The 20457-nt window shown below is 37.5% G+C and overlaps 1 protein-coding gene across 2 annotated transcripts; it reads left to right on the top strand.

Moving 5' to 3' along the window:
* The first annotated feature begins 594 nt into the window (after nucleotides 1–594).
* Nucleotides 595–20239, top strand: LOC311078062 (uncharacterized protein). Of its 2 annotated transcripts, none has more exons than XM_084106727.1 (3): nucleotides 595–627; nucleotides 2674–2891; nucleotides 18068–20239. In XM_084106727.1, exons 2-3 carry the CDS (start codon nucleotides 2843–2845, stop codon nucleotides 19069–19071), a joined length of 1053 nt encoding a protein of 350 aa, XP_083962853.1. In that variant the 5' UTR covers nucleotides 595–627; nucleotides 2674–2842; the 3' UTR covers nucleotides 19072–20239. The 2 variants fall into 2 exon arrangements, with proteins under 2 accessions (XP_083962853.1, XP_083962852.1); XM_084106726.1 differs by lacking the exon at nucleotides 18068–20239 and adding an exon at nucleotides 7497–9252.
* Nucleotides 20240–20457: the final 218 nt, after the last annotated feature.

Genomic DNA, 20457 nt, shown 5'->3' with positions numbered 1-20457 from the left:
ATTTTATTTCTTTCCCCCAAAAAAGAAAATAAAAATTCTTACTGACCCCAAACTTTTGAAGGGTAGTGTTTAATGTTACAAAAGCTTTCCATTTCAGACAAATGCTGTTCTTTTGAACTTTCTTTTCATCATAGCATCATGAAATAAAAATATAGAAAACTGTTTTCAACACTGATAATAATGATGAATGTTTCTTGAGGATCAAATCATCATATTAGAATGATTTCTGAAGTATCATGTGACACTGAAGACTGGAGTAATGATGCTGAAAATTCAGCTTTGAACACAGGAATAAATTACACTTAACTATATATTCACATAGACAACAGCTGTTTTAAATTGTAATAATGTTTCACAATATGACTGTTTTTGTTTGTATTTTTAATCAAATAAATGCAGCCTTGGTGAGCAGAAGATACTTCTTTTAAAAACATTAAAAATCTTACCGATCTAAAACTTTTGACCGGTAGTGTATATCCGGTGGACTAGATTTAACAGATTATATATACCGGTATATATAATCTGTTAAATCTATTAATTCTTCAAATGAACTGAGGAGGGCAGCAATACGCCATTCTAGCGACTATAGTCTGCCGCAAATATCAGAAGAAGAAGAAGGAGAAGAAGGTAAGGAGAGCAGTTCGCGGTATTTCTCATATTTACACAACCATCACACACACTTTATACAGTTTGATTAAGCGACAGAACTCATTTCTGTATTGTTTTCACCGATCACAGCGATACTTGTGCGTCTTTTCTGGTGTCTTCCTACTGAAATAAACATTTAGTGCAGCAGCAGCGAGCATGAGGAGAATATGTTGAGTTCATTCAGACCTGAGCGATTTTGTGTTCATTTGTGTGATTGTCTCGATGTTTGTGTGAGAACTGTTACTGAATGTCAAGTCAAGAGTTAAAGTTTGAGATCTGTGAGGGGAATTGATGGGAAACGATCTCAAGTTTTAATTGTAGTCTACCTTTATATTTCTTTGTTGACATTTATTTTTTGCAGATTGTAGGCTATTGCTAAAATTTAAATATAAAGAGCCGATAATTATAAACACTTTACATTGTCCTTGTCATGAGTAATGAACGTGGGGAAAGTTCTATAATGAGGCTATTCTATAAAGTTCTATAAGAAAGGCTATAAATGATAAATAGATAAATATAATACAATTGATAATATCAGATAGCCTAAATATTAATGAAATTTGAAACTGGACATGTTGAATAATATAGTAAATAATGCTGCTTCTCTTTTTTAAAGTTTTATGGTCATCATCAGTTTCTGAACATACAAAACTAAAATATGTTATTAATCTAATTGCTTTATTGCAATTAATATCACAGATAGCATAACATCTCCAAGATGTCTGTTAAAGAGCGGTTCAAGGTTTATCAGATGAACACAGCAGTAGAGTTGGGTATTGTTTGGGTTTTTTCCAATACTGGTGCCAAATCGATACTTTTAAAACGGTACTGTTACCTAAACTGTGCCTAAACCAATACTTAAAAAAAAAAGAGAGAGCCTCAAAATGATGATGAATGACATTAAATAATGTCTTTTTTATTGAAAAATAAAATAAAAAAATAAATAAAATATTCTTAAAATCTCACCTAATGCTGTAAACATACAGAGAGCCCTATCAGCTGGTAGTATTATTTAAGGTTAAAAATAACTCAAATTAAATATGATGCATTTTTTTATTATAAAAACAACTTTATTTAATGATAATACATTTAATAATAAATATGTAAAATAGTACACGTTTAGCAAAATACTCTCTATAGCTTTTTTTCTAGCCAACTAACGTGCTATAGCCTATATTATGGTCATTCAATTATAATAATATAAGATATTATGTATGAGGAATATACATTTCAGTAAGTTGTACTGTATCTTTCAACATTGTTCATTCGTCACGATCTGTCACGTCACATTTACAAGCGCCAAAACGGTATTTATTGTTTGAATTTCGTAGTAAAATTGAGAAAATCTGAGAGCTGAGATTTTTTAATATCATAAGTAACCTGCTCTGTCCAGTCTGTCAATCTCTGTGTCCTCTTTGCTTCGCGATTTTTCTCTGCGTGAGAAAATGGATGTGTGGCGTGAGAGTGTGTGAGAAGTGTCAATTGCGCGAATCTCACGGTAAATGCGTGAGAGTTGACAGCCCTGTGTTCACATACACAACATGCCCGCCTGCACAACTGAGATTCAAACCCTGCTAGTGTCTTCTGCTAGTTAGCAAAGCATTAAATAACCATATCAACTATTAAACAACATATTTGAGATTACAATAATATCAAATTTGTCTAATTTAAAATTAACACCAAAAATAGAGGTGACAAAAATAACATAAGAAATTTACTTTAGCTATGGTTTAATAAATGTTCAGTGAAATCTTCCAAGGATTTCTGAATTTTGTCACAATTTTTTTCGTGTTGAAATGGCAACTAGTAAATACACTAAGTTTCAAAATGTTAGCATGTGTGGAAGTATTTAAAACAAGGGTGTTTCAACTAGCCCTGCGTTAGATTGTGCCCCGCTCTCCCCTATGTTTCTGTAAAATTTTTTTTTTTTAACCATTATTTATAATTGGAAGAATTTACATTATTTATGTTCTGTTATCAATTGGTATAAAACCAAACTCAGTAACTGATAATTTTTTTATTTAGGTAGGTCAGCTCTTCCCACTACAGTCACATCATCAGTGAAGCTCCTCCCACACCAATTCTCCAATAAATGCTGTAAATCCCCATCAGCTACAAGTGAAGACGAGCATCAGAGCATCAGGAAGAGCTGAAATCTGCAAAGACTGAGTTTATTAAAGAGGACAGTGAGAACATGAGTGATCCAGAACCCTGCAGAATGAAACACACTGAAGAACAAAGAGGTTGGTGTTTATTTTTATTTTTTTATTTTTTTTAAGGACCATGTACAATTTCTAACATAAATGTTGCCATTTGATGCATTGTACCAGAGTTAGCCGCAGGCTAATTTACATCTGCAGTCCGACATCTCTAATTTACATCTGCAGTTATTCTTCATTCATGATGCTGAAGAACATTCATGTTAGACACATTCAAGCACTTCAACACGTTTTTGAAATGGTTGTAGTTTTTATTATTATTATTAATTTTTCGTTTCCAACAAATGGTCAGTAAAGGGTTTGAGAAACTTTCATAATGATTGTCAAAATCAGGTCAACTTAACCCTTTAGGCGCCAGAGTTTTTTTCCTAAAACTTTTGATTTTGACATCTTAATTTCAAAAGGCTATATCTTAAAAGTGATAAAAGATAGAGATTTTCTGTAAATTAGAGAAATATTAAGGATGACCCAAAGTTTATGTAGGGATTACATTTTCCCATCTAATTTGTATATTATGATGTCATATGGTGGCGGCCATCTAGGATTATGGAATTTTCATGAAAGTGAAATATTCAGTGCCGCATCTTGTCGAGTAAACTCAACCGTGGCGCCTAGAGGGTTAAATATTATAGCTGTTTTATTTTACATTCATATCAAGATACATTTTTTTGCAGCCATGCTACCAAAATGTTGGACATTTATCAATATAGTTTATACATATATTTTTGGAAAATTAAAACCAATATTATCCTGCAATGTAATCTGTCTGAAACTAAAGAGATATAGAGGTACAGTTTCTCCTGGCTCAGCAAATTATCATTATCGTTAATGTGATACTTGTACAGTGGATACAATTTCGTAGAAACAGTAATATTGTGAAATATTTGTACAATTTAAAATAATTGTTTTCTATTTGGATATATTTGGCACAAAGGTGTGTGACTGTTCAAGTCTTTGTCTTTAAATAATGTGCTTTTTTGTCATTTTTTGTGTATCTTTGGATTATGTTGTGTCCAAACAATCAAAAAGCCATTCTTTTTTAAATATCCTCATTCTTTGTGCAAGGTTGCTCAGAATGACAGGGCCTGATAGCTCCTGATAGGGCCATTAGGGGAGGGTCTTTGTCTTTCTCAGGTGTGAAAGACCTTAATATTCATGATGTGTTCACGCCTCCTTGCATAGAGCTTTCTCACACAAAACAAGTCTTACAAATTTCAAATGGTCTGAAATACGATGGGATCATCGCTCTAACCTCAATGGCTAGGTGAAGTCCCAGCCGCCTATTTGAGGTGATGGCCAACATTCACGCATTACAAGTCCAGCCTACTGAGCTTTGTGGTGTGGGTTAGGTGGTTTCTTTGGGTCATCAGGTGGGTACCCTCCTTCAACAGTGTTTCGTCAATTAACCCACAACACCTCCAGAGGGCTTGACAGCTAACTCCAGCGTCCTAGGGCAGCCCCCTCTGCCCCTTGGGCTCCACAGCCAGTGCTCGTTTATGTTCCCTCCCTACCCGGTGGGTTGTTCCATCGCTCACAGCGCTTCAGCCACAGCCATCTCGATGCTGTCTCTGCTCTTTTTGTGATATTTGCCACGAGCCGTCTCCTGATGGGACCTCTTATTCCAAGTCTGGACAAGGCACTCCAAAGTGACTGCCCAGGAAATCCTCGGCAGCCCACTTCCACTGGCAAGTTCCATGCCCGTCATCCCACCTCTTGGCACTGTTGGGTGAGAGGTTGGTACTTCCCAAGCTTTCTCTCATGGGCCTCTTCTATCCTCTCCTCCCATGGCACAGTCAGTTCCAGCAGCACCACCTGTTTTGTTGCTCTGGACCACATAACTATGTCTGGTCTGAGAGTTGAGGTAGTGATCTCCTCTGGAAACTTGAGCTGTCTCCGGAATTAATATATCAATAAATCAATATATTGTTTTATTTGAATGAGCAGTCAGGATGATTTTCACATAGTTTTGGAGCAAATATTCTAGGCTATGTGTACAATTTTCAAAAGTCTTGTGAATAAATAATCAGTATGGGTTTCATGACCTTATTTAATATATAACAATATATGTTCTGTGGTGCAGCAGAGGCAATAAGAGCCTTTCTTGTAGTATGAGGTTACCCACCGGTGTGTGGGAGTGGCAGGGTTAAAGCCTTTCTCCTTGATCAGTAGTTACCTTTCCTTTTTACACCCTGAGCAAAGCATTGTTAAACATGAGTGGAATACCAACACCAAAACTGACCAACAGGAAACCAAAAGATGAGGCAAATGGGTGGAGATCCAGAGGGGGAGACATTAACATATTCTCCTCAATGCATGTTTAACCAATAGTATCTAGATTGTACATTAGGATTCTTTAATATCTCTATTAAGTTCACCACCATTCATTTCAGTTTATAAGCTGTCAGATGAGACTAAACATGGCATAGTTACATATAAGAATGCATATGTCCTGTGAAGCAAATGATACAGATGTATCATTGAAGTGTATATGGCTTTGTCTCTCCTGACAGAACCATCCTGTGCCTGGAGTGCAACAGTCCTCAATCAGCATACTGATGAGTTGCACTAGATAGGCATTAGCATACTGTAATGATGAAGGTCATTGTGCCACGTATAATTCACATGTATACCTTTAAAGGGCTTTTTGAAGTACTAGGGCAGTAAAGAGTTCTGCCCATATTTGCTCAGCCTTACAGTCGTGAGATAGCGTTGGCTCCTCTGTCCCCATTGAGTTTTAATAGACACCCTAAAGGCCCGTGCACACCAGAACGATTATCCCAGGTGAAAAAGACGTAGTATTAAATGTATTAAAAATATACTTGAAATACAAATAGTATGTTTATAATACATTTGTATTACCAACATGCTTATTTGAAGTGCATTAAAAATACATTGAATTGCATTTTAATATATTTCTAAAAAGTATACTAGAAGTACATTGGTAATAAATATATGCTTAATTATACTTTAAATAAATATGCTAAACACAAACGTAATTTTAATATATTTCTAAAAAGTATACTAGATGTATATTTTTAGGAAATATGCTAAATACAATCATCATTTTAATATATTTCTAACAAGTGCACTAGAAGTACATTGGCAATAAATATATGCTTAGTTAATTTTTTAAGAAATATGCTAAACACAATCATACCATTTGTGTGAAGTTTTAGTGTATTTAAAGAAAACATACTTATGTTGCTCTTACTTAAAGTACATTTTATGTTTAACTTGTGTAAGAACATAGCAAAATGATTAAGCTTTTAGTGTGTTTAAAGTACTTTAAACACTTAGGCCTACTGCAATATATTTGTAATATTTATGTATTTATCATTGTAATATTTTAGATTTTTTTGTATAATGTACCATCTTCTAATGTATTATAAACATTTGTCAACTATTATTAAGCATTGCAACATAAGCACTTAAAATTAATGTTGTTTGCGCGCACTAAAGGACGCCAATTTGAGTACGCGTTACCAATGCACAAAACGGCAGAGGTAAAAGCGTTTAAAAAAAAAGCCTTGGGTTCCTTTTTTTGGTTTGTCACACCGCGTTAAAAACTGGCCGATCAATGAGATTGGTACTTTTGTTCACGTGCCTGATGCTTCGGAAGTCACAGTACTTGGTGGCGTTCAAGCTCAAAATGGTCTTGCCGAGCACACATTGATAGAAAAAGACGATGAAGAGGAAGTAAGTGGACGAAGAGGAAGAGGCAAGATGAATGTAGAGCTGCTGGTCTCTTTGGTGTCTAAACGCCAAAGCGACAACAAAAATCTGTTACCAAAAAGTGTGTGAATGGTTTTGGCAAGCACGTAAATACTGGCTCTCTTCCTCTGTGTGACAAGCGAGTGTCAGAAGCGTAAAGTTGCACAGCGCCACCTTGTTTACCGAAATATTTCTGTTTTTTAATAAGCGCCATCTACTGTTAGGGAGTGAATTTGAACGTTCACTTGGCACAGCGCCATTAAACATCTCTTGGATATGAACATAAATACGCGTCCTAAAACGTCTCGAAAAAGCTGGCTCAAGTCGGACAACATTTTCTACCGGCATGCACTGCTCCAAGTCAGACACAGATCGAACTGCGCAGAGCTGCATGAAGTAGAACAAGCCTTTCCACCTGCTTAATTTCTAAATGAATCCGTCATTATAAACAAATCATTTGAATGAATGATTCAATTAATCGCTCATTTAGACATGGACTTGCCGCCACCGACTGGTGGTTTTATTTTCATATGTATTAATCCATGACAGGCCTGTACCAAACAAAACAGACTCGGCTAAATATTGTTTCATTTTTGTTATTGAACAAATAAGATTTTTTGGTCAATATTGCACACCCCTAGGCACTATTGTATAAATGTTAATATTACATTAGATATTTACGTCATTAATCAAATATTTAATAGTTCTCATTTCAGAGACGTGATTTGTGCCTATAATGCCTTGAAAATAATAATTGAAAGATCAATGTACCTCATTCATGCAATTAATTTATGAATTATGATATTTTATAGCAGTTGTCTACTAGTACTTTCTGCTATTACATCAGGGCTCGCTTTCATATTTCTCTCTTCAAATTATTTTGCTGAAAATGAATGAAACATTTTTCTTTGGTTTCAGACCTGATGGAAGTGAAGGAGGAGAGTGAAGAACTGAGTGAAGTGAAGCAGGAGAGTGAAGAACTGAGTGAAGTGAAGGAGGAGAGTGAAGAACTGAGTGAAGTGAAGGAGGAGAGTGAAGAACTGAGTGAAGTGGAGGAGAAACATCATGTCAAACCTGGAGAAAAACCTTTGAGTCGCTCAAAGACTAAACAGACATTTTTACTGAAAAGAAGAGCCAAGATATATTTCACCTGCTCTCAGTGTGGAAAGAGTTTCACACGCAAACAAAGTCTTGAGATTCACATGAGAGTTCACACTGGAGAGAAGCTGTTTGCATGTGATCAATGCGGGACGAGTTTTGCACAAAAAGCACATCTGACCGAACACAAGAGGATCCACACTAGAGAAAAGTCACATGTGTGTATTCAGTGTGGAAAGAGTTACACATCCAAACAATCTCTTAAGATTCACATTAGAGTTCACACTGGAGAGAAGCCGTACACATGTGATCAATGCGGCAGAACTTTTTTTAGGACATCACATCTGAAGACACACCTGAGAGTTCATACGAAGGAGAAGCCACATTCATGTTCTGTATGTGGAAAGAGTTTTTCAGTGCTGTGCAATTTAAAAGCACATCAGAAAATTCACACTGGTGTGAGAGAGTACATGTGCTTTGAGTGTGAGAAGACTTTTACTACAGCGAACTGTTTAAAACAGCACCAGAGGATCCACACTGGAGAAAAACCTTACAAGTGTTCACACTGTGACAAGAGATTCAGTCGGTCAAAAAGTCTGAAAATACACGAGAGGATCCACACAGGAGAAAAGCCTTACAAGTGTTCACACTGTGACAAGAGATTTATTCAGTCAACAGATCTGAAAACACATGAGAGGATCCACACTGGAGAAAAGCCTTACAAGTGTTCACACTGTGACAAGAGATGTAGTCAGTCATCACATCTGAAAAGACACGAGAGGATCCACACTGGAGAAAAGCCTTACAAGTGTTCACACTGTGACAAGAGATTTAGTCTGTCAACAGATCTGAAAAGACACGAGAGGATCCACACTGGAGAAAAGCCTTACAAGTGTTCACGCTGTGACAAGAGATTCATTCAGTCTTCAACTCTGAAAAGACATGAGAGTTCACACTGGGAGCCATTTAACTGTGATCAGTGCGGTAAACAGTTTCTTTGGGCGTCAGTCCTGAAGAGACACCTGAAGATTCACACAAAGGAGAAGATTAATTAGTAATATTACAGCAGAAAAGACACGGCGGTGTGTGTTTCAGTACTAAAGTCCTTTACTACAGAAGATGAACTGAAAGAGTGCCAGAAAATTCATATTGGAAAAAAAACATATTGAAGGCAAAGTTCAGAAGCTGAAGAAGAGGCCATAACACTTTTAAGAGAGACATGAATCTGATATTAATTTTTAACTCATTCTTCATTGTTTTTCATCAGAACATATAGTTTCTCTTCCACTTCTACTCTTCAATGCAAACTCAAGATATACTTTCATGTATCTTTGACACTGGACACTTTGTTTTTTTACTTTATGTTTGTATTTGCTTCATGTAATTATTGAATAAAATCTTTACTTATTTTATCAAAATTGTATTGTCCATTTTTATTTTCTGCTGATTTTGCTTGAATCAAGAATAATTTTATTTCTGAAAGCCGTGAAGCATTTTTTGCTTATTGCGCTTTCCATGTTTTAATTTTCTCAATATGCTTTTAAATGCGTAATAAATTATATTTCACTGCACTGACATTGATTGAGATTGCTGTCTGTCTACATTATTAACAGTTTCACCCTTGATATCCAGTATCATATATACATTTCAAAGAGTTTGTTCTAGTCAGTTTGAGGTTTCATTCAAACCATGAGGCTTCATTAAGTCAGAACAGTTACTATGAACTTTACAGTTTTTACAAAATAAACTGAAATGATTACTGTGTCCATCTCACCACAGCTTTACACAACCAGCAGAAAGAGAGCAACTCGGAATAAGATAAGTTATTTTTTATTTTTGTGTGATTATGTTGATGTTTATAGATTTTTTGTCATTATGACCAGTATTTGGAGTGTCTTTGATCATCTACCATTGACGTCACCGCTCGCTCACGCTATCTCGTCTCTCATTGAGTTACAGCGTCGAGTCTTGAGGCAAGCAGTTCACGGTATGCCTGCTATAGTGGGTAATCGGACAAATAGTGGGTCCGTGGGATGGTGGCGTGGCTTGGGACCGGTAAGTGGGGGTCAACATTCTCCCCCAGGAAAGAAAACTCCATTCACCCAATGGGAGAATGGACCTATAGTAGGTTTTTGTGACTTAGTTGCCCTTAGTTACCCCATGTACCAGTGTAAAAGGCTCTACAGACGGGTGGATGTTTAGCTCAGTGTCCCCCCCATAGGTGTCCGAATACCCCCAATGCCCATTAAAGGGTAACTAAACCCTAAACCAACTTTTTTTAGTTAATGATTTGTAAGAATGGGGCTTTATTAGTGCTGTTCATTGATTCAAGTAACTTTTTTGACATTTGGGTATAAAGTGTTTTAATTCTACAATATATGATGTAAAAACGTCTGAGTGCTGCCCTCTTTGGGTTGAACGGTGGCTACTGCAGTTGAATTTTCCTATTGGATGTTTGCGGTACTGTGTGATGTAAGTGGTACTACGTGACATAAGCAGGTTCCAGCTCACCGCACCCTTGATACGAGCTACCACGTCCTTGGCGGTATAAAAACCATCTTGTTTTGTCAAAACCACTGTAGCGAGTCAGGAGTTGGAATTGCGAGTATTGAAAACGATCAGGATAGAGTAGAAATGGGCTTCTCCACACAGCTCGCGCTGAAAAGCGATGCAGTGCCAAACGCTGCTCCTCCTGCATGGACTCCATCATCGCAGCGGCGTCTTGATGTGAGTGATCATATATATTTTAATCACAATTTATGGTTAGGCTAAAATTAATCCTTTGGGGTCGACAAACGCGTCGGCGCATTTTGCTGGATTTTTTCACATAGTGGCAAAATATGAATATGCCTACAGAGAGCGCTTGCTATTGACATCAACTCTATAAAACTCATCAGATGCATGTACTTTACGTCTTGTGACCCTGTGAGGAAGTATTTATTTTCACTCAGACACTGGCCCCATTATCCTGCTTCGCTAGCATCATCGGATGCCCATCGCGATGCGGGAGTTAAGACCGCAGTTTGAGCCAGCGGCTCGGAATGATATGGCTCTGGCCCTGTGTCCACAAACACCCTCACTCTCCTCTACTTCAGGTGAAGGTGGGGGAGAAAAGTAGAGAGCAGCTGTCAATTAATCCATCAATGCGGGTCTCAGGAGACTGGCTAGGCCACTCCAAGACCTTAATGTGCTTCTTCTTGAGCCACTCCTTTGTTGCCTTAGCTGTGTGTTTTGGGTCATTGTCATGCTGGAAGACCCATGTTTGCAGCACCTTCTGCCTGGAACCTTCTTCAGAAATCATTGAAAATGACTACCTTTATTTCTTATAGAGAGTTTGTTTCAATTCTGAAGAATGTGGAGCAGGTGAAAATTGGTCAGTGTAACTGTTCATAAAGTTGTATTAAGCCAACCACGCCCTTGCCTACAGAGAGATATGTCTCAGATGCACGCCCCCTATCCACTGGGCTCTGCCTACTTTTCCAGCATTTTTCAAATATAGCCAGTGGGTGGAGTCAGGCTCTGACCAGGGGTTTAGTTACCCTTTAAGCCTTATTCAGCACAGGGTCTTGTGATATATATCTATGTGTATTTGATGTGTTTTGTATATGTTGGAAATTGTTCTTTATGTTTTTTTTATGCTGAATCTTCGCCAGGTTTAGATTTTTAATCTCAATGAGTTTCACCTGGTTAAATAAAGGATAAATAATAAAAAAAAATAGTCAGCATTTGTCTTCCTCCAAACACGACGAGTTGAGTTGATGCCAAAGAGCTTGATTTTGGTCTCATCTGACCACAGCACTTTCTCCCAATCCTTCTCTGAATCATTAGACGTTCATTGACAAACTTTAGAGTTCTACACGGAGCATCCGAGGTTCGGGTTGGGGTCTATATTTGGTCAGCCAGGTCCGGGTCGGGTCCCAATCTATTGCTTTGGGTCCCGGGTCTGTTAACAATGGGTCTCATTCATGAAACATTCGTAAATATACGAGTAAATATGTGAGTGATTTGCGCGTAAAGAGACCTTCCCGAAAACTCTTCTCCTGATTCACAAATACTTCGTACACGTCAGATGTGATAGTGAAATGTGTGTGTGTTAATGAATTCCAATCAGTCGTAAATGGGACACGCGTGCACGCTCATTCTCAATTACCATAAATCCCGCCCATTAAATCCGACTGACAACTATATATGGGCATTATTATGACACCAAACAAAGGTTTTTTTAACATGTCTTCTCAAAAGCGAATGAAAAAGAGAAATTTCATTCAAAACGCCACATTTTATTTTCAAGTGTACATAGTGGCGTATCAGGTCCTAAAAAAATGAAGCTTGGCAGCATATTACAGATGCAGTTAATAGAGTTTCATCTGTTATTCGAACAGTCCCAGAAGTGAAAAGAAAATGGTTCGACATGAAGCTTGACTGCAACACTTGTGACTTGCGGACTTGCAGATGCTATTTACTGGCTCTCATAATAAAAGTAAAAAGAAAAAACGTATGTAATTACTATTTATAATATTTTTTCAAAATGCTGTGTAAATATGTACCCGATTAAGGTGAATTAAAATTCACCTTAATCAGTCGGGTCTGTGTCTTCCCGCCGGGTTCGGGTCCAGCTTTCAAATAATAGACGGGTCCAGGTCGGGTCCGGGTAGCACATTTACTGCATTTCTCGGATCTACATGGGTCCGGGTCCAGCTTTTGAAATAATAGACGGGTCCCGGTCGGTTCGGTGTAGCACATTCCGGGTCTTTTCGGGTTCGGGACCCGTGTAGACCTCTACTTTAGACGGGCCTGTACATGTGTCTTCTTGCGGGCGCTGCAGGATTTCAATCCTTTGCGACATAGTGTGTTACCACTGGTTTGCCTGGTGACTGTGGTCCCAACTGCCTTGAGATCATTAACAAGCTCCTCCCGTGTAGTTCTGGGCTGATCCCTCACCTTTCTCGGGATCATCCGTACCCCATGAGGCGAGATCTTGCATGGAGCTACAGACCGTGGGCGATTGATGGTTATTTTATATTTCTTCCATTTCCGAATAATCACACCAACAAGTCTCCTTCTCTCCAAGCTTCTTGCTGATGATCTTGTTGCCCATTCCAGCCTTGTGCAGGTCTACAATCTGGTCATTGATGTTTGACAGCTCTTTGGTCTTGCCCATGATGGTGGAGAGGTTGGAATAGAAGATACAGATTCTGTGGACAGGTGTCCACTGACATTAGGAGTACTTTCTTAAAGTGACAGGACTAATCTGTGTTCCACATGGGCACATAACCAATCTGTGGCAGGCAGAATACTTGCTGGTTGGTAGGGGATCAAATACTGTGTATATGACTTTGTCTCTGTCTCTCCTGACAGAACCATCCTGTGCCTGGAGTGCAACAGTCCTCAATCAGCATATTGATAAGTTGCACTAGATAGGCATTAGCATACTGTAATGATGAAGGTCATTGTGCCACGTTTAATTCACATGTATACCTTTAACCCTCTGAGGTCTGAGCTGTTTTCTGGGCCCTGGAGGTGTTCTGACATGCTCTGACATTTCTGGTTATTTCTGTTACTTGTGACATTTTCATGGCTAAAGTCTAATTACACTGTATTCAGCACAAACTCTGCTACAATAATATATCAGCAGCATGTATGTAAAAGTTTGTAGTTTTGAGATAATGACATTTATGCGTGGTTTGTGAAAATACAAAAAAAAATTCTCACTGAAATAAGGCCATGAAACCCATACTGATTATTTCTTCACAAGACTTTTGAAAATTGTATGACGTAGCCTAGAATATTTGCTCTAAAACTATGTGAAAATCACCCTGACTGCTCATTCAGATAAGACAATATATTGATTTAAAATTTTTACAACGGGTTTTGTGTGAGAAAGCTCTATGCGGAAGGTCATTAAAATGTAAGCTTTTCACACCTGAGAAAGACAAAGACCCTCCCCTAACGGCCCTATTAGGAGCTATCAGGCCCTGTCATTCTGAGCAACCTTGCACAATACTGTAAATGAGGAGATTTAAAAAATAATGGCTTATAAATAGTTTGGATTTATTTACAACACAACATAATCCAAAGATACACAACAAATGCCAAAAAAGCACTTATTGAAAACAATGATCCAAAGACAGAGACCTTTGTGCCATTCCTAAAAACATTGTGCATACCTTTCATTTCCAAGGTATTTGATTTTCACTTTACCATGTTCATGTACAGAGACTCATGTGAATGTTGAAGTCCTCAGTGGCATCTGGGCCCTGAAAAAAAAAAGTGAACATACTGATATCAAGAGAAAGGCCTGCACGATTTTGGAAATAAATATTAGATTTTTCTGGTTAAAATTGCTTTTTAAAATTCACAGAATACACACACACACACAAATGTTTCCAACAATATATAATATAATGAACACCAGGTTTGTTGTGCCTTGTAGGCATAAGCTATGTGCAGTGCTGGATAAAATAATAATAACAATAACCTATAGCAGTATAAATCTTCCAAAAGATTTCAGTAACAACTAAGCTAGAGAAAAATATATTGATTATCATGTTACTTCAAATGTTTCCATTCGTTATGATGATATGAAATGAGATAATAGTAAAAACATGAAGCCATTTGGTGCGTTTTGCTTTCATCCAAAATATGATACATTCAAACGCGATCGCGCTGCAAAATATGATACATTCAAACGCGATCGCGATCCAAAATATGATACATTCAAACGCGATCGCGCTCAAATATAAAACATTATGGTTTGAGCAGATATCCACAAACACAGTAACAGTAAACACGGGTCTAAATATTATAATATTCCCCATATATCTAGCAACAGTTCAACTGCAACATGACATTTATGCAACAAACTAATATGTAAGAATTTCTTACCTTATCTTTCTTGTCTTCAAATCGCGTTCTTCTTCTTCTGATGTAAATCCAATGTAAGCTCAGGCGCGTCTTTCAAACTCGACGAAAAGTGAAGTGAAATGTTTTGGTGTTTTGTTGTTGAGGTAATGAGCGAGTTCGCGTTCCATGTGGAGATTTGCATGTGAATCTCTTTTGCGCGAGTGGGCGTGGCCAAATTAAATATAATGAGCAAGTGTTTGAGAAGCTGGACATCTTGTTGGTTTTATACAAATTACTTAAACAGAGAATATTTGTTTTTGTTTTGAATCCGATCATTTAAAAGTACACACTTAAATGTTTATAAAGGTATATGGCTCATAAATGTGTGACAAGTATTCGCTGAGTTTTGTTTCAGTTTATAGACGTGCTCAAGAAAAAAAAGTTCACTGCAACGGAGAGGCAGAATGCACACCCTGTTTATTTTCTTTATTTTACAAAAGCACAATGTTTTGATTTGATTGTAAGTGGACACATACAAAAGTAGAAATATCACAGATTCTTTTTTATATTTCTTTTTTCTGTATGACCATAAATGACGGAGTAATTTAAGTTTATAGTGCTACAATGTGGAGAAAATCCAGCAAAATGCGCCCGCGCGTTTGCCGACCTCAGAGGCTTAAAGGGCTTTTTGAAGTACTAGGGCAGTAAAGAGTTCTGCCCATATTTGCTCAGCCCTACAGTCGTGGTTTTGGCAAGCACATAAATACTGGCTCTCTTCCTCTGTGTGACAAGCGAGTGTCAAAAGCGTAAAGTTGCACAGCGCCACCTTGTTTACTATGGTATTTCTGTTTTTTTAATTAGCGCCATCTACTGTTAGGGAGTGAATTTGCATGTTCACTTGGCGCATCGCCATTAACCCTCTGAGGTCTGAGCTGTTTTCTGGGCCCTGGAGGTGTTCTGACATGCTCTGACATTTCTGGTTATTTCTGTTACTTGTGACATTTTCATGGCTAAAGTCTAATTACACTGTATTCAGCACAAACTCTGCTACAATAATATATCAGCAGCATGTATGTAAAAGTTTGTAGTTTTGAGATAATGACATTTATGCGTGGTTTTTGAAAATACAAAAAAAAATTCTCACTGAAATAAGGCCATGAAACCCATACTGATTATTTCTTCACAAGACTTTTGAAAATTGTATGACGTAGCCTAGAATATTTGCTGCAAAACTATGTGAAAATCACCCTGACTGCTCATTCAGATAAGACAATATATTGATTTAAAAATTTTACGACGTGTTTTGTGTGAAAAAGCCTTATGCGAGAGCTCATTAATATGTAAGCTTTTCTCACCTGAGAAAGACAAAGAACCTCCCCTAACGGCCCTATTAGGAGCTATCAGGCCCCTATCATTCTGAGCAACCTTGCACAATACTGTAAATGAGGAGATTTAAAAAATAATGGCTTTTAAATTGTTTGGATTTATTTACAACACAACATAATCCAAAGATACACAACAAATGCCAAAAAAGCACTTCAAAGACAGAGACCTTTGTGCCATTCCTAAAAACATTGTACATACCTTTCATTTCCAAGATTTTCACTTTACCATGTTCACGTACTGAGACTCATGTGAATGTTGAAGTCCTCAGTGGCATCTGGGACCTGAAAAAAAAAAAAAGTGAACATACTGATATCAAGAGAAAGGCCTGCACGATTTTGGAAATAAATATTAGATTTTTCTGGTTAAAATTGCTTTTTAAAATTCCTTTTTAAAATTCACAGAATACACACACACACGTTTCCAACGATATATAATATAATGAACACCAGGTTTGTTGTGCCTTGTAGGCATAAGGTATATGCGCAGTGCGGATAAAATAATAATAACAATAAATAACCTATAGCAGCCTATAAATCTTCCAAAAGAAGCTAGAGAAAAATATATTGATTATCATGTTACTTCAAATGTTTCCATCCGTTATGATGATATGAAATGAGATAATAATAAAAACATGAAGCCGTTTGGTGCGTTTTGCTTTCATCCAAAATATGATACATTCAAACGCGATCGCTTGCAAAATATGATACATTCAAACGCGATCGCTTGCAAAATATGATACATTCAAACGCGATCACTCTCAAATATAAAACATTATGGTTACCATAAACATATCTATGTTTGAGCAGATATCCACAAACACAGTAAACACGGGTCTAAATATTATAATATTCCCCATATATCTAGCAACAGTTCAGCTGCAACGTGACATTTATGCAACAATAACAAACTAGGCTATGTAAGAATTTCTTACCTTATCTTTCTTGTCTTCAAATCGCGTTCTTCTTCTTCTGAGGTAGCCTAAATCCAATGTAAGCTCAGGCACGTCTTTCAAACTCGACGAAAAGTGAAGTGAAGTGTTTTGTTGTTGAGGTAACGAGCGCGTTCGCGTTCCATGTGGAGATTTGCATGTGAATATCTTTTGCGCGAGTAGGCGTGGCCAAATTAACTGTAATGAGCAAGCGTTTGAGAAGCTGGACATCTTGTTGGTTTTATACAAATTACTTAAACAGAGAATATTTGTTTTCGTTTTGAATCCGATCATTTAAAAGTACACACTTAAATGTTTATAAAGGTATATGGCTCATAAATGTGTGACAAGTATTCGCTGAGTTTTGTTTCAGTTTATAGACGTGCTCAAGAAAAAAAAGTTCACCGCGACGGAGAGGCAGAAAGCACACCCTGTTTATTTTCTTTATTTTACAAAAGCACAATGTTTTGATTTGATTGTAAGTGGACACATACAAAAGGAGAAATATCACAGATTCTTTTTTTATATTTCTTTTTTCTGTATGACCATAAATGATGGAGTAATTTAAGTTTATAGTGCTACAATGTGGAGAAAATCCGGCAAAACGCGTCGGCGCGTTTGTCGACCTCAGAGGGTTAAACATCTCTTGGGTATGAACACAAATACACGTCCAAAAACGTCTCGAAAAAGCTGTCTCAAGTCGGACAACATTTTCTACCGGCATGCACTGCTCCAAGTCAGACGCAGATCGAACTGCGCAGAGCTGCATGAAGTAGAACAAGCCTTTCCACTTGCTTCATTTCTAAATGAATCAGTCATTATGAACAAATCATTTCAATGAATGATTAAATTATTCGCTCATTTAGACATGGACTTGCCGTCACCTACTGGTGGTTTTATTTTCATATTTATTTATCCATGACAGGCCTGTACCAAACAAAACAGACTCAGCTAAATATTGTTTCATTTTTGTTATCTAACAAATAACAAGATTTTTTTTTTGTCAATATTGCACACCCCTTGGCAGTATTGTATAAATGTTAATATTACATTAGATATTTGTAATTAATCAAATATTTAATAGTTCTCACTTCAGAGACGTGATTTGTGCTTATAATGCCTTGAAAATAATATTGCAGTTGTCTTTCTGCTATTACATCAGGGCTCACTTTCATATTTCTCTCTTTGAATTATTTTGCTGAAAATGAAATGAAACCTTTTTCTTTGATTTCAGACCTGATGGAAGTGAAGGAGGAGAGTGAAGAACTGAGTAAAGTGAAGGAGGAGAGAGAAGAACTGAGTGAAGTGAAGGAGGAGAGTGAAGAACTGAGTGAAGTGAAGGAGGAGAGTGAAGAACTGAGTGAAGTGGAGGAGGAACATCATGTCAAACCTGGAGAAAAACCTTTGAGTCGCTCAAAGACTAAAAAGACACTTTTAAAGAAAAGAAGAGCCAATAAATATGTCACCTGCACTCAGTGTGGAAAGAGTTTCTCACGCAAACAAAGTCTTGAGCATCACATGAGAATCCACACCGGAGAGCTGTTCAGATGTGATCAGTGTGGAAAGAGTTACACAACCAAACAGCGTCTTGAGATTCACATGAGAGTTCACACTGGAGAGAAGCCATTCACATGTGATCAATGCGGGACGAGTTTCACACAAAATCACCATCTGACCGAACACAAGAGGATCCACACTGGAGAAAAGCCACATATGTGTGTTCAGTGTGGAAACAGTTTCACATCCAAACATTCTCTTAAGATTCACATGAGGATCCACACCGGAGAGAAGCCGTTCACATGTAATCAATGCGGCAAAACTTTTTTTAGGGCATCAGACCTGAAGAAACACCTGACAGTTCATACGAAGGAGAAGCCGCATTCATGCTCTGTGTGTGGAAAGAGTTTTTCACGGCTGCAATATTTACACGCACATGAGAAAATCCACACTGGTGTGAGAGAGTACATGTGCTTTGAGTGTGAGAAGACTTTTATTACAGCGGACAGTTTAAAACGGCACCAGAGAATTCACACTGGAGAAAAACCTTACAAGTGTTCACACTGTGACAAGAGATTCAGTCAGTCAACAGATCTGATAAAACATGAGAGGATCCACACTGGAGAAAAACCTTACAAGTGTTCACACTGTGACAAGAGATTCTGTCGGTCAAAAAGTCTGAAAAGACATGAGAGGATCCACACTGGAGAAAAACCACACGCGTGTTCACTGCAGAACTAGTTTCAGACTCAAATCATCTCTTAAGCTTCACATGAGAGTTCACACTGGGAGAAATACCATTTAACTGTGATCAGTGCGGTAAACAGTTTCATTGGTCGTCAGTCCTGAAGAAACACCTGAAGATTCACACAAAGGAGAAGATTCATTAGTAATATTACAGCAGAAAAGACACGGCGGTGTGTGTTTCAGTGCTGAAGTCCTTTACTACAGAAGATGAACTGAAAGAGTGTCCGAAAATTCACACTAGAAAAGAAGGCCATAACACTTTTAAGGGGCTGTTTACACCTGGCCACTTCATGCGTTTTGATAGCTATCCGTGAAAAGACCAGGTGTAAGTGCCCTCCGAAACGCATTCGAGACGGATTTGAATCTGATTGCTCAAACCACTTCAGGAGGAGATCTGCGCCGCATTCCAGACCAAACTGGACAAGTGTAAATGCATCTGGTTGTTTAAACCACATATGTAAATTGTACTCCTCCCAAAAATGCTAAAAAAATAAACGTGTGAGAGCGTGTGATAGACTTTATGTCATGTTATGGCCACATATGATGATGCTACTGCAACGCATCACCGCAGATGAGCAGCTGAGCATCTATTCATCAAGCCAACATGCAAACTAACTAAAGAAACGAAATGATCTTCCAGGGCTGTTGCCAGTCTCTCTTATTGCGGTCTTTGATTTTGAAGTTTTAGCTGATGATCAATAAAATGCAGTTCATATCTGTTGCTTTCGGTGACGTAAGGTACGGTCCATCAAATCTGCATATAGTGTGGGCACTGAAGATCAGATTTAAATCCGTTTCGCAAAAACACATTTATGTGACCAGGTGTAAATAGAATCGTTTTGATAAATCAGATAGCTATCCGATCTGAGAAAACGCATGAAGTGGCCAGGTGTAAACAGCCCGTAAGAGAGACATGAATCTGATATAAATGTTTAACTCATTCTTCATTGTTTTTCATCAGAACATCTAGTCTATCTTCCACTTCTACTCTTCAATGCAAATACAAGATAAACTTGCATTTATCTTTGAAACTGGACACTTCTCTTCTCTTCTTCTCTTGAGATGCTTTGGCTCTTATAAGTCAGTAAAGAGAGAGATCCGTCTCATTCTCCTTCACTTAATGTTTGTATTTGCTTCATGTAATTATTGAATAAAATCTTTACTCATTTTATCAAAATTGTATTGTCCATTTTCATTTTCTGCTGATTCTGTTTGAATCAAGAATAATTTTATTTCTGAAAGTCGTGAAGCATTGTTTGCTTATTGCGCTTTCCATGTTTTAATTTTCTCAATAGAGCTTTTAAATGCCTAATAAATTATATTTCACCCACACATGACTGACATTGAATGAGATTGCTGTCTGTCTACATTATTAACAGT

This window comes from Abramis brama (genome assembly GCF_963993115.1).
Source record: "Abramis brama genome assembly, chromosome: 1".
NCBI classification, from domain to species: domain Eukaryota; kingdom Metazoa; phylum Chordata; class Actinopteri; order Cypriniformes; family Leuciscidae; genus Abramis; species Abramis brama.
Note: the sequence above shows the minus strand (reverse complement) of the source record. Positions and strands in the feature narration are given on the sequence as shown.

Bases quoted from the DNA above. Each gene is read 5' to 3' on its own strand.
- LOC311078062 (XM_084106726.1), top strand. From the start codon at position 2,843: ATGAGTGATCCAGAACCCTGCAGAATGAAACACACTGAAGAACAAAGA. The intron at 2,892-7,496 runs GTTGGTGTTTAT...CTTTGGTTTCAG, and splicing joins ACACACTGAAGAACAAAGAG to ACCTGATGGAAGTGAAGGAG.